The following is a 14,346-nucleotide window of genomic DNA, read 5'->3' as shown; positions in this document are numbered from 1 at the left end:
TTTAAAGAAATTCCTCAATACTACAATCTTTTAGTGTTGTGTTGAACACTGCTGTTCAAGCTGAATTCTTCTCTTCTTCCAGTTTCTGTGACTCTCTTTCACTTTTAGTACTCTTAGTTCTAACACAAAGTGAATAAACATGGCGATCTCTCTGTCGTCATGCAGAATACTGTTGATATATTTCAGATTAACTGTCAGTGAGGAGATATGAAGCTATGAAATTCTCATGTCATATCCAGGTTACTTTATTATAAGGTTGAGGATAAGGATATGCATCCAGAAATGAATTTAGTCTAAAACTTTGAATGGATGCAGCTCAGTTGAGGACATCTGACCTACCAATAGATAAGAAGACACCCGGACTGTGCAGGAGTCCAACTTTCACTCTAAATACGGCTGTAAAATTGTGGAGGCTGAACGTCGGTGCTGCTGTGGAGTGATAAGCAGCACATTTTTCACTATTTACAGGATTAACTTCTCCTGAAATCGTGAATGTTAAATGTCAGAGGCGTCTGTGCATTTTAATTTTTAAGATAGGAAACAGAATTTGACTGGCAAAGCAGAGAGAAACAAAAAGAGAATCAAATAAAATCTGCCAAAGGTAATCTTAAAAAAAAAAGAGGCAATTTAGCTCCAGTACTATTTTTGCCGTTGCCATGGTTTCCCGAGGAGGAAGAAAGGGCTGCGTTCCAATAACAAAGTTCAGTGATGGTGCGCGAGAGGAGAGAGCCTAATGAAAAAGGAAGGATGGCAGGTATGTCATCTCTGATAAAGAGAACACGTTCCCTCCCTCGTTCGCTTGCGTGCGCCGCCTCCGGTTCTGGCCCTGCTAATCAAAACCGAATCACCTCAGAGCCGCTCGCAATCACAGGATCACACGCGCTAATTAGTTTCAGCAGAGGGGCCAGCCTAAAAACCACGCCGCCGCCGTCGCTCATCTCTTCATAACAGCCCGTCTGTCCTCTCAGCTCCGAGCCCGCGGGCCATCGTACACACGAGCGTGCGAGAGAGAGAGAGAGAGAGAGAGAGAGAGAGAGAGAGAGAGAGAGAGAGAGAGAGAGAGAGAGAGAAAACAACGAACTCCAGCCCGCAAATTCACTACGACTTCATAGAGCTGTCAGAAAGCAGAAACGCTCGTGTGAAATCACGGAAGCAGACGGGAAGCTGATATACGTCACGCAGGGAGGCGCCCTGAGAGCTGTGCGTTTAGTCTATCTGCTTTTTTGCTCCGTCTGAAGACCGAAATTTAAAGCAAGCGGCAAAGAACTCTCTAAAACACTGGATCACAGACTGAGCCTAACAGCAGCCTCTGAAAGCAGGATGCTCCATTTATAGTCTGTGCAGATTTGATGGAGCACTATATGGAGGGATATATTATATATATATCAAAATCACTTTCACCTTAAGAGATCTCACCAACTCTATTCTCTTCAGTTTCAGAATGAGCCGTTTAGTTAATGCTAAACTTAAACTATTCGAAAGTACTTACATCTCCCTCATCTACTCACTTTCCACAAACAGTAGGTACAGATTCCCCCCTCAGACAAAGTCTGCTAGCTATCCTGCTGCAGGGTTCATACACTTTCAAACCATTTTTTTAAATTATATTTTTTATAACATTTACATGCCTTAAAACCAAATTTTCATGATCATATGATTTTTAAAACATCAGTGCAGACATAGACAACAAAAGCAAAAAGAAGCATATATACATCATGCAGGGAGGCGCCCTGAGAGCTAGCGTTTAGTCTATCTGCTTTTCTGCTCCGTCTGAAGACCGAAATTTAAAGCAAGCGACAAAGAACTCTCTTAAACACTGGATCACAGACTGAGCCTAACAGCAGCCTCTGAAAGCAGGATGCTCCATTTATAGTCTGTGCAGATTTGATGGAGCACTGCTCCATATTTTCTAATCGGTCCAGGGATGCGGTCACTGTTCTCTCCGACTGACCCACTTGAGTTAGCCCGGGTCAAGAGCTCCGGGTGCAGCATCTCAGGACCAGCAAAGATGCGAGCACTTACTTCAGCCCAGTTTTGCTCAGCCTGATTTAGCTCACTTCAAGTGCTATGGAATCACTGCAACAGCAGCAAAGTCTTCAAACTAAACATACAGACCTTAAATTAAGCTTTCTTTTATTATTTTAAAATGCTCTCCATTGTAGATTAATACTAAAGTCATCCAAACTTTCAAAACAGAATATGCTCTTGCTTAGATTAAACAGTTTTGCACATCTCTGCTGGATTTTCTCAGTCAGTTTTATGAGGTAGAGTCACCTGGAATTCAGGCTTTCAGTTAACAGCTGTGCTGAACTCATCAAGAGTTAATTACTTTAATTTCTTGTTTCTTAATAAAGTGTTTGAGAGCATCAGTTAAAGTAAAGTTGTGAAGAGGTAGAGTTACAGGTATACAGTGAATAGTGAATGTTCGAGTTGTTCTAATCCAGATTATGAGAAGCAAAAAATACTCAACTAAGTAAAGAAAAAGAATTCTTTAAGAAATTAAGGTCAGTCCATTAATAACATTTTGATGAAACTGGCTCTCATCAGGGCTGCCACAGAAAAGGAAGACAAGGAGGTACCTCTGTTGCACAGAAGCAATTTCACTGTCGTTACAAATACAGTTTTTAAGGAAAATGTAAAACTAAAACATACTGTCATGGCCGAAAGTGTTGGCACTGCAAAACATTTTACAGAAAATTATTATTATTTATTTTTTTTAGTTAAAAAAGAAAATTCTTAAATACTTAATTTACACATTTTGTTAAATACATTTATTTCCTTTGCGTGTGTTGGAACGACACACACTATATAATTTCATGCAAAAATGGACTGGACAAATAATTGGCACCCTCAACTCAATATTTGGTTGCTGAATAAATAACTGAAATAAGTCGCTTTCTATAAAAAATAAGCTACTTACACCACTCAACTGGAATTGTGGACCACTCTCCTTCTGCAAACAGGTCTCTTATATTTGAAGGGGTTTCTTCTCCAAACAACAATTTTAAGATCTCTCCACAGGTGATCAATTAGCTGGCCAATTCAGAACTCTCCAGCGTTTGTTTCCATCCATCTCAGGGTGTTTTTTAAAGTATGATTGGGGTCATTGTCCTGCTGCAAGACCCATGATCTTTGTTAATCTTCTGATTTTATGATTAAACACAGTAAAGGCGTCCACTGCCAGAGGCAACAAAAGAAACTCAAAACATCTTTGAATCTCCACGGTCTTATTTCACTTCGTTAAACAGCAGAATGATGTGCTTTACCAAAAAGCTGTATCTTGGTCTCATCCGTTCATAAGTCATGTTTTCAAGAGGGATTTTGGCCTTCTCATTAACATTTTGGCAATTAAATTGTTTCAATACACATGAAGAAAATACATATGTATCCAAAATATTTGTGAAATACTTTATTTTATGGAAACATTTCAGAGGTGCCAAAACTTGATTATGGCCATGATCATTTGCATATGTACTCTGGAAGCTTCAAGCTTACACAAATGATAAAAAGCTCCTAACAGGAATCCATTTGCAGCATAATTAGACATAACTGGTTTCTTGCTGTGAACAATTTAAGTGATTGCTAATTTCTAAAATGATGTTGAACACTCTCACAGAGCTCGCAGTGTGTGTGAGGATCGCGCTGTGTTGTATAAGGCACTTACTTACCTTAAAGGATATTTCATACTGCTCTCCTCCCCAGATCTCCAGGCCTGTGTCATAACCTCCTAACTCCCAGAACCACTGCCGCCTCACAGCAAACAATCCTCCGGCCATCACTGGAGACCTGTGGAGGACCAAGGAGGACCGAAATGTTCAATACTCTCTCTCTCTCTCTCTCTCTCTGTGTCTTCCTCTCTCATACAACACACACACATTTCATAATTCATTTATTACTCTGGGTCCTGTTGAAGCTCAAGGACACCACAAAGGAATTCTACTCATAGAAGGTCATAGAGAGAGTATGTGCAGTCTATAGGTCCACGGGTAGAGTAAAGTAAAGATGCTGGGAACAAAACCGAAAAAGGAAAGTCTCTAAAGCAGAGAAGTGCTTCAGTAGCCTCAGGCTGCAGGGGTACCAGGCTTTCACTCACAGGTTTTGTTCTTTTTTTCAGAGTGTATACGGAGATTACACTTCAGCTGAAATTTACTGCTACACACTTCACTGAATACAGAACAGCACAAAACAGAATCAGTCCAGACCACACAGGTATTAATACAGAAATAAAAAATGTGGTGTAAAGTTTTACATCAAAGAATTCTTCAGTGTTCATTACAGCATCTATCAGCTCGTCCGTGTCTCAAGGCCGTTCAGGCTTTCATGCTATAAATGGATCCGCTGTAGCACTCAGTGACCTGATCAGATCATTCTCCAGTAATATATACACCATCAGCTACATGTACAGGGGTTGGACAATGAAACTGAAACACCTGATTTCAGAGCACAATAATTTATTGTGGTGACGGACAGTTTTGGTGGAAACAGGAGAGTTGAGGTGCACATTGAATTCTGCGTGATTTGATCAGCCGTGGTTTTATGTTTTTTGGATAAAATCCGGGTTAGCACCCGAACATCCCTTTCAGACAGCTTCCTCTTACAGCGTCCACAGTTAATCCTGTTGGATGAGGTTCGTCCTTCTTGGTGGTATGCTGACATTATCCTGGATACCGTGGCTCTTGATGCATCACAAAGACTTGCTGTCTTGGTCAAAGATGCTCCAGCAAGACGTGCACCAACAATTTGTCCTCTTTTGAACTCTGGTATCTCACTCATAATGTTGTGTGCATTGCAATATTTTGAGCAGAACTGTGCTCTTACCCTGCTAACTGAACCTTCACACTCTTACAGCTCTTACTGGTGCAATGTGCAATTAATGAAGATTGAACACCAGGCTGCTCCAATTTAGCCATGAAACCTCCCACACTAAAATTACAGGTGTTTCAGTTTAATTGTTCAACCCCTGTAGATGCTGGATGTAAACCTGAGATCACTGCGGTTAACATTACAGATATGTACTACACTCCTACACACTGTGTTCAGAAGTGGACTGAACCCAGATCAAAGCGAGACAGGACCGCTGCCCTGTGGGTGGAAGGTACTAATGCAGAGCTAATCCTGCGGCCCTGTCCAGTTCTACCACGTGTTTCAGGGTTTCATTCACTGCGCACTGGCATGACTGGGAGGAAATGTCAATACAAGTTGAATCAGGCCATTTTGAGAAATTATAATCTAAGTTTACGATAAGTTAATAATATTGTAAGAAATTGAATTACAATGTACCTCTATAGCCTTTAAAGGGGATATTATATATATATATCAAAATCACTTTCACCTTAAGAGAGCTCACCAACTCTATTCGCTTCAGTTTCAGAATGAGCCGTTTAGTTAATGCTAAACTTAAATTATTTGAAAGTACTTACATCTCCTTCATCTACTGACTTTCCACAAACAGTAGGTACAGATCCCTCCCTCAGACAAAGTCTGTTTGCTATCCTGCTGCATGGTTCATACACTTTCAAACTAATACATTTCCATGACTTTTCCATTTCTTAAAACATATTTTCATGACCATAATATTTTATAAACAAAACGTATAATTGATTATATTAGGCCTAAAATAAATAATATAAAATGTTGACACACAAACTTTAATAATAAAATGTGTGTCAGATCCTGAGATCTTTGTGGGTGGGCTCTGGTTTAGGTTGCCGACTGAAGGGTAGTGCCAGCTTCCCTCTACTGACAATTTTCATAGAGATGAAGATTTCATTTTCCAGCAGGACTTGGCACACTGCCCACATTGCCAAAAGTACCAATTGGTCTTACATAATATAAACATATTATTTATTTTCATTGGCTGTTGGTCATATTCATCAACAATATAATACATAGTTGTACCATTTTCAATAATGTAATAAACCCACACATTTAACAACATTGTGGTGATAAATGTAGTAAAAATTAAATAATCTAATTATTTAATAATTTGCCCCCAGTGTACAGAGTCTGTGTCTGTGCTATACTTCCAATAATGTAATATATTATTTATTACATGTTTAAGTTACTGCATGACATTTAAATTGCATGTTTAAGCTTCATGACTTTATTAAAATATCATGTAGTCAATAGTTGTATTGTCTCTACAGTGTGCTGCTGGAGTTGTGTGATTTGTAATAGTAGCAGTCAGAGTGATTAGATGGGAGCACAGCTACAGAGATTTACTGAAAGAATATTTACCAACAGATTAACACTATTTCAACAGAATTAAAGCACTTCAGTCTTTAATGAATATTCTGGGTTTGTCTAATCACTCTTAGAGTTTACTAAATTCATTTTTTTAACATTTCTTGTAGAACGTTGGGCTGTAAATATTTTTTATAAACACTACTATCACAAGCTCATTTTCTATTTTTTCTTGAACTTTTTAATGGTTTTACTGCATTATTTCACCTTGTAAACAAATCTCGCAATATAAAATGTCTCAATAATGGTGATATATTTTTTAAAACACTTTTTTAAAACACAACTATTATTATTATTATTATTATTATTATTATTTACAGTGTCTGCTACTTGACTTCAATTCATAAAATATCAAACATATTGTGATATACATTTTGAATGCACACATTAAAAGAGCATACATTAAAAGAGCAGAACATTAACAGTACATACAGTTGTATCTAAAAAATATAATATAATTGAAAAGTTACTTTATTTCAGAAATTCAGTTCAAAATGTGAAATCTATTTTAAGCGTTCATTTCTTTTATTGTTGATATTTATGGCTTACAGCCAATAAAAACCCAAAAATCAATGTCTCTGAAAATTAGAATATTATATAAAACATATTGGTACTTTCGGCAGTACCTCGGGCAGTGTGCCATGTCCTGCTGGAAAATTAAATCTGCATCTTTATTAAAGTTGTCAGCAGAGGGAAGCATGAAGTGCTGTAAAATATCATATTTTTTTGAGTTTCACATTTTGAACTGAATTACTGAAATAAAGTAACTTTTTAATGATATTCTATATTTTTTTGAGATGCAACTGTATATCTGGACCTCTTTTTCTGACAATCATTTAGAAAAAAAGACATACACACCATATAACCAACATTTAATAATCAAACACAGACATGGATAATAAATTAAAATGTGCCCAAATGATGAGAGGAATAAGAGACACAGGGGACGGAAAGTGGGAGAGGAATAAACAATAATCATGGGAGTGGGGTTTGTGGTGAGACAGCCAAACAGGATGAGCAAGAAGGCGCCAAAATCAATTTGCTCTCATGTAATACCCTCCGGCCCACTTCCCTCCAATTTAATAAGATGCTGAAATATAGCAGTCGACTCAATTAAGCCTGCTAATGAAGGAGCAAGCACTTCACTGGCAAAATTACCCAAGTCTTTCTTCCCTTTCCAGCACTCGTGCCAATAATAGCGAAGGATAAGCAAGCAGATTCCGAGGCTTTGTACAGAAAATTCTGGAGGACTTAAGCTGGACCAGTCTGCTGCTCCTGCTGATGATGAGTCTGAGGAGGGATGGCTGGTGGGCTTGGGGGAGGGGATGGAGCTGGTTATAACTGTTTGATCAGATCAGTTCTTGGACAAAATGAGAAACCAGATCAAATAAAGTATAGTTGAGGTGGACAATAAGGATCTAAAGTAATATCACAATATTTCTTGGTATTACTGTGATAACACTATTTTCGTTATAAAAAAATGATATGACAAAAAAATGAAACTTAAAAATATACCACTGTACTAATTAAATTATAAGATTTAAAAATAAATCCTGTAGTTTTTAATAAAAAAAAAAAACATCAGCACCCTGATTTTGTATAAAACAATAGTGTTACAAAATAATGTAAAAAAAATCTACCACAAAACTAAGGTGAAACATATCTAATGTATATAAACTGCAAAGAAACAATTACAGGTAAATTTAGTATGTAGCAAAATAAATACATAATTGACTGCCATCGAGAATATTGCAATATCACTATATTAAGTTTTTTATATTATTTAATACAATACGATAAGGCTAATACTGGCTAATAATGATAAAATAGTGGATAGAGTTCATTGAGGAGACATGCCAGAAGAAGTATAGGCTTTTTAAAGAAAATTAAATCAAATCCACCTTTTCTACTTATCATTAGATAGACAGACAGATAGATAGATAGATAGATAGATAGATAGATAGATAGATAGATAGATAGATAGATAGATCCCTAAATTTTTTGTGACCCTAAATTTTGACATGACCTCAAATTGTAAACTTTAACGCGTTAAACAAAAGTGAAATAAAACTTTTTAAACTGAATAGGAAAAGTCTGTAGCTTTTTATACACTAAACATTAATCCATTTAAACCAGATCTTGTGACCGAATGGTCAGAAGTGAAGAGAAAAGAGGGAGAAATAAAGGAGGAAATGAAGAACCTGCACCTCTTTTACTGACTGCTTAATTAGACAGAAATCTGGGGGGAAAGTTTAGGTCGATGGGAAGTGTGTGTGTGTGTGTGTGTGTGTGTGTGTGTGCAGGTGAATGAACCACTGCAGTCTCTGATCACGGGTGTTCCGCACCAGTGAAGCATGAAGTCAGGTCAAAAGCCCTTACAGCCTTACAGACAGATACAGACACAGAGAGAGAGAAAGAACGAAAGAGAAAGAAAGAGAGAGAGAGAGAGAGAGAGAGAGAGAGAGAGAGAACGAGCAAGAGAAAGATAGAGAGAGAAAGGGAGAGAAAGAAAGAGAGACAGAAAGCACAATTAAATGACAAATTCCATTCAAATGCCAATTCTAATTTGGCTTAATTTATTCCAGTCAATTACAGAACCAGTATAGCTGGTACCCTGATATTCAATGTTTTTTTTATGAAAAAAAAATATCAGGCAGAGTGAAATTAGTGAAAATATCTACCAAAAAAAAAACATAAAAACAAAAAAGAACACCTGTAGACCTTAATTTGGACAATGTCCATGTTATAAACACTTCAATAGCTGCACTCAGAAGGACGTGTTGGATTGCAGTGCTATTCTAAAGGAAGATAAAGGTCACCAAGAACTACAAATGGTATATTTTTGCGCTTCACATAGGTGTGTGTCACCATCTCCATCAAGAAAAATGCAGAACTTATCACTGAAGATGACCCGATGCCATTTCATCCCTGTGTGTAACAGTTTGCACGTTCTGGTGCAATGTTCCAACAGGACGATGCTTATCCACATGCTGCTGGCACCTTAAGAGTCTGCTTTGAAGATACATAAGACTATGCTATGGCCAACAGTATCACCAGACCTTATCTTTGATGATGAAGCTGCATGTGATGGATTATCACAAAGACTCCATTAGGAACCTCTACAACTCAATGCTAAAATGTCTGGCATGTTGCAGCTTTACACATGCATTACACACTACTTCTGTATGTGTAGCTCAATAAACATTACCCACATCAGTCTAAATTTAAAATGATTTGTTGCTGCTGGTAATCTTTATCTTTTTCTTCTGCCCTTTATCTTTCTTCTGAATAGTTTTTCAATTTAACACTTCTGTCTGGGAGTAACTATTATTTTAATGATCAATGTATCAGCAATACCTGAAACCAGTGACCCCTATCGCAATCACCATAAAGAGTCCCCTCATACAGGTGGTTCTGATACAATCACACACAGAGAGAAAGAGAGAGAGAGAGAGAGAGAGAGAGAAAGAGAGAAGACAGAGAGAGGAAAGAGAGAGGGAGAGGAAGACAGTGAGAGACCTGCTGCTCAGACATGTGTGAGACAAGGTGAACCCTTTCTGTTGGAAGTCCACTCTAGACAGCAGGCACTAAATCAGTGTGACCGTATACACACACACACACACACACAGACACACACACACTGTTTGCTCCTCATTCTGCTCAGTAAGCCTGGGCATTGTCAGATGTCAGGTGTGGCTCTCAGCTTAAGCTTAGTTTCCTCTCATCACACACAAACTCAAACAAACACCCTTTTCCTTTGTTTATTCTTTATTATAAAACTATATAGTTGTTAAAATGCATGTTGAAAACACTGGTCTAAGACACTATGTGAGGTCTTATTTTTTTTAAAGTTGCTCAGATCCCCTATTCAACCACTAGACAGAACTGTGGATGTGGTGCAAGGCAGCAACCTCTCACTTATTAGCAATGTGTAAGACTAACATGTTCAATGGAAATAAGATAATAACACCACTTCTAACTATTAACACCACTAACTAGACTCCCCTCTCCAGAGTGCATCTTTCAGCCCATATATTGAATAGCTATTAGCACATCAACACGTCAGATTTAAGAAATATCGCTAATCACACAAACCAGCAAACAGTGCATAGCACATTTGATCTCAACTTAAAGGAAGCAGCAGCAGTCGAAAAGATTAAGGAATCATCTTCAAAACAATGGAGTTTTTAGCACCTTTTAACAGCAGATGTAGCACATTTCAGTTTGTTTCCACTTTTAGGTTCACAGTACAGTATGAACCAAGGATTACCAATCTGAATCCCGGGTAATGCTGCTTCTCCATCAGCAGCCAGAGTCCGAGAGACAATTGGCCTTGTTCTTTCTGTCTTATAACTCCTAGTGTGATGTTGATCATCACAAGTGTCTGTTAGCTGATATATAAGAGCTGGGTGTCACTGCACTTTCCTCCAAGAGTGCTACTACATTAGCGGCAGGTTAAAAAGAGGCAAAGGCTGGCGTCATGAACTGGAGGAGGCTTGTGCTAGAGTCTTCACCTTCCTAGTGTTGGGGCATTACTAGGGGGGAAAGGGTGAGTCCTAATAAGTGGGCTGGGTAACTGGTCGTCCAAATTAGGTATAAATGCGACAAAATTAGGAAAAATCCGCCTCTAAATCTTTACTCCTGGCTGGTATAGTGTAGTTGGTACAATGCTACCTTCTGCAAAACAATTAAATTGTTAAAAAAATCAAGACAGAGCATTCAATGTTGCCAAATGCCATAAATGTGAACTCACACACAGAACAAAACAGGTATTGTTTGTGAGTTTTTCTTTTTTGTTTGCTATGTTGATGCAGTTTTTAAAATAAAAAGTTCAGAATAGGGTGAGAGAGAGAGAGAGAGAGAGAGAGAGAGAGAGAGAGAGAGAGAGATGTTGACACATAGATCAGACTTGGCATTTAAGCAAACTCTGAGTACGGCTAATGAAAAGCTCTGCTGAGTGAATATGCCACATTAATATAAATGGCACATCAGGCCAGCACAACCATGCAGGTCCAATAAATTGGCAGGGCTGATATAAATGATCCAGCTTACTTTTACCAATTTGAGTCTGTGCAGACAGGAGCACACACACTAAGAGAAAAAAGCTTACACGACTCTATCTGAAATAAAATCAAAGTCTCCCCAAATTCATCAAAAAACATCGAGAAATATTCTTACAAATACACTCACTTAAAACAGAGTTAAATTCCGGAGAGCGAGATAAAAAGATAAAGATAAAGATAAAGACACCGAGTCAATTAGCTTTAAAACTTAAATTATTTAGACGATTTTTGAATGATTTATTCGGTATATTCAAAGAAAATGAATATACTGAATGATAAACCATTTAAGAGAATAAGGATAAAAATCCCTTAAGAACAATGTTTTGTCATAATAACATTAAAGTAACAGTCTGTATTATTTTGTTTCTAAACTAAAGGAAGAAAAAGCATTTCTGTGTGGAGGAGGGACTAAATATTGTGTTTAATGGTATCAGTGTGCTTGAACCACACTGAACTGGCTCAGTTTTACTGAACGTGAACGGCTGGTGGAGCAACAGAGACTTCAGAAGAGGAAACTGCACCCTTCAGTTACTGTCTGGTTATGTGCAAATGCACACACACAGCTTGTCTAGTCCCTACAGAGAAACCATGTCTAATACCAGGCTTGGTTAGAGGGGTTGAAAATCTCCAGTATTAAGCTGTAGAGTACTTTGTGATTGGATAACATTAATAACGCTCTTGTCTCTGAATGCAATCATCTGCAAAAAAATGCATGCAAAATGCGATTGGCTGAGAGGAATTCTATGCATGCAAATACATTACAATAAAGGCTTTCTGTATAAATCTCTGAAGGACGATGATAACAATTAAACAGCCAACTTTACAATGACTGATAACGAGTCAGAATACAATTTTTTCGGGATACTGTTTGAATTGCATTGTTGGATAAAAGTGTCACTTTAATTTATTACTATGCATTTGCAATGCTAACCATAGAGAAAGATTTCCTCATGCCTTCTTCATTCTATCCTCCCTCACAGAGCATCCCTAACAACAGCTTAAAACAAGCAGGCTTCTCTCTCTCTCTTTCTCTCTCACTCGCTCGCTCTATCAAGGTAAAGCAGCCTGCCACGCAGATGTCAATCACAATTTACATTCAAGGGATGAGCTGCTGAAATCCAATTAAGTTCCTTCCAAATACAACATTTATGAAGCTTAAATGTCTTTGTGGAAGGAGGAGGACACAGCGCTCTCTCCCTCTTTCTCTCTCTTTTTCTCTCTGGCCCCCTCCTCTGATTTTCGCCCATCCCTTGCTGCCATTTCCATAAATATAAATGCACTATTTACTCCGGTCTCTGGCAAAATTCAGCAGGAAGATTTTCATTCCCAGTACAAAAGACCCATTTGGCAAAGTCCAATCTCTGGAGGGAGAGGGGAGGGGGGGGGGGGATTGGAATAATCAATGATTTCTCCGTTCTATTGTAGCGCTCTGTATTAAATGGTTAAAGTCGCTGAGAGCTGGGGGGATTAGGGGGAGATTTGCAGAGGGAAATCATTTGCAATGCACATCCATACAGCCAAGGTCAGTGTGTGCCAATGAAGGAGAGAGAGACAGAGAGAGAGAGAGAGAGAGAGAGAGAGAGAGAGAGGGAGAGAGAGAGAGAGAGAGAGGGACAGAGAGAGAGAGAAAGGGTGAGAGAGAGGAAAATTGGGAGAGTAGTATTAGATGGACAATAAGAGAGAGAGAGAGAGAGAGAGAGAGAGAGAGAGAGAGAGAGCAGGAAAGCAGGTAAAAGGGTGAGAGAGAGGGATAAAGGGAGAGAAGTAAGTACTGGATAGACAGAGAAAAAGAGAGAGAGAGTAAAAAAGGGAAAGGCACACACACACATACACACACTAATGAGTGAGGCTCGCCCTCTCCGTTTTGTCATTTATCACCCATTTCCGTAATCCCTTTACCCTGCACCGTGAAACTTCATGCATGTGCACATTCCTATGTTTAAGCCTTGGCTACGCATGCACACACACACACACACACACACCCCTCAGAGTGTGTGAACCACCGCCGAAGCACATCTACACACATTCATTATTCATCTGCCTCATCAGCACACAGCGGCGGAGACCACGCCGACCCATGTGACCCCATTCTGGCGCGACCTTTCTAATGAAGCAGCGTCCAGTAATGCCTGCAATCTATGGAAATGGGCCTGAGCTGCAATCTTCTCATCCGTCCGCTTTATTACACCGGTCAGCTGGGAGAACTGTGTGCTGCGAGGGGCGGTGCTTTCCTCGCCTGGCCAGAAGGGGGTGATATGAGGACAGAGATAGAGTGGAGGCTGAGGGCTAGAGGCTGAAACCCCAGCAACCCCCCCCAAACACACACACACACAATCACTGAAGAAAAATAGAAGAAAGAAATAACTCAAACTCTACTTTTTTCTTCTGACAGAAAAATGTTCATCAGCACTTGTTCATATAGTGTAACAGAAATATTCAATTTTCTAATATAAATAATAATAAGAAGATGATCAATTAATCAATCAATGAATAAATAAAAGATTCAAAGCATATTTCACATAACAAGGATACACTTGTTAAAAGCTTAATAAAGAGGATTTATCAAGATTCCTGAACGTAGGAGTATAGAGTTTTATTAAAAATATAGGGTCCGTTTTCCAGACGGGATTAAGCACAGTCATAGACTTAATGTGTTTCAATGGAAAATCTCTATTTAAAATGCTACAAAGCATATTTTAAAATATCTAAGCAGTGTTTAACACATAATTTATTATTGTCGATTGAGTGTTAATGAGTAAATTAACACTTACTGCTCAGATAAAGATCTTTTTTATTCTTATGAAAGATACCTATGAATTTTAAACAGTTCTGTAACATCACAAAAAGTATACATTTGTTTCTTTTGCGGTTTAAGTTTGGTCTGGGAAGTAAAGGAAAAAAAACATTGGTTCAAGAACCACATTACATACTTTTATTTTAAATAAGAACAGAATATGGGACTATGAGGGGTTCAGTGGGTTCAGGATTGCTGGTCTGAATATTTGAATACTGAGATAATGCTCCTTCGCTATCGACAGTC

The 14,346-nt window shown here is 38.4% G+C and overlaps 1 protein-coding gene across 1 annotated transcript in view; it reads right to left on the bottom strand.

Annotated features, from left to right (window-relative positions):
• Positions 1-14,346, bottom strand: part of galntl6 (polypeptide N-acetylgalactosaminyltransferase like 6) — a 313,700-nt gene that overhangs the window by 31,890 nt on the left and 267,464 nt on the right. Inside the window, exon 8 of the mRNA XM_007232148.4 lies at positions 3,669-3,786. Within this exon, the coding sequence (XP_007232210.2) occupies positions 3,669-3,786 (118 nt within the window). The remainder of the gene's footprint in view (positions 1-3,668; positions 3,787-14,346) is intronic.

Source organism: Astyanax mexicanus, chromosome 7, assembly GCF_023375975.1.
Source record: "Astyanax mexicanus isolate ESR-SI-001 chromosome 7, AstMex3_surface, whole genome shotgun sequence".
Taxonomy (NCBI): Eukaryota; Metazoa; Chordata; class Actinopteri; order Characiformes; family Acestrorhamphidae; genus Astyanax; species Astyanax mexicanus.
This window is presented reverse-complemented; position numbering and strand designations above follow the sequence as displayed.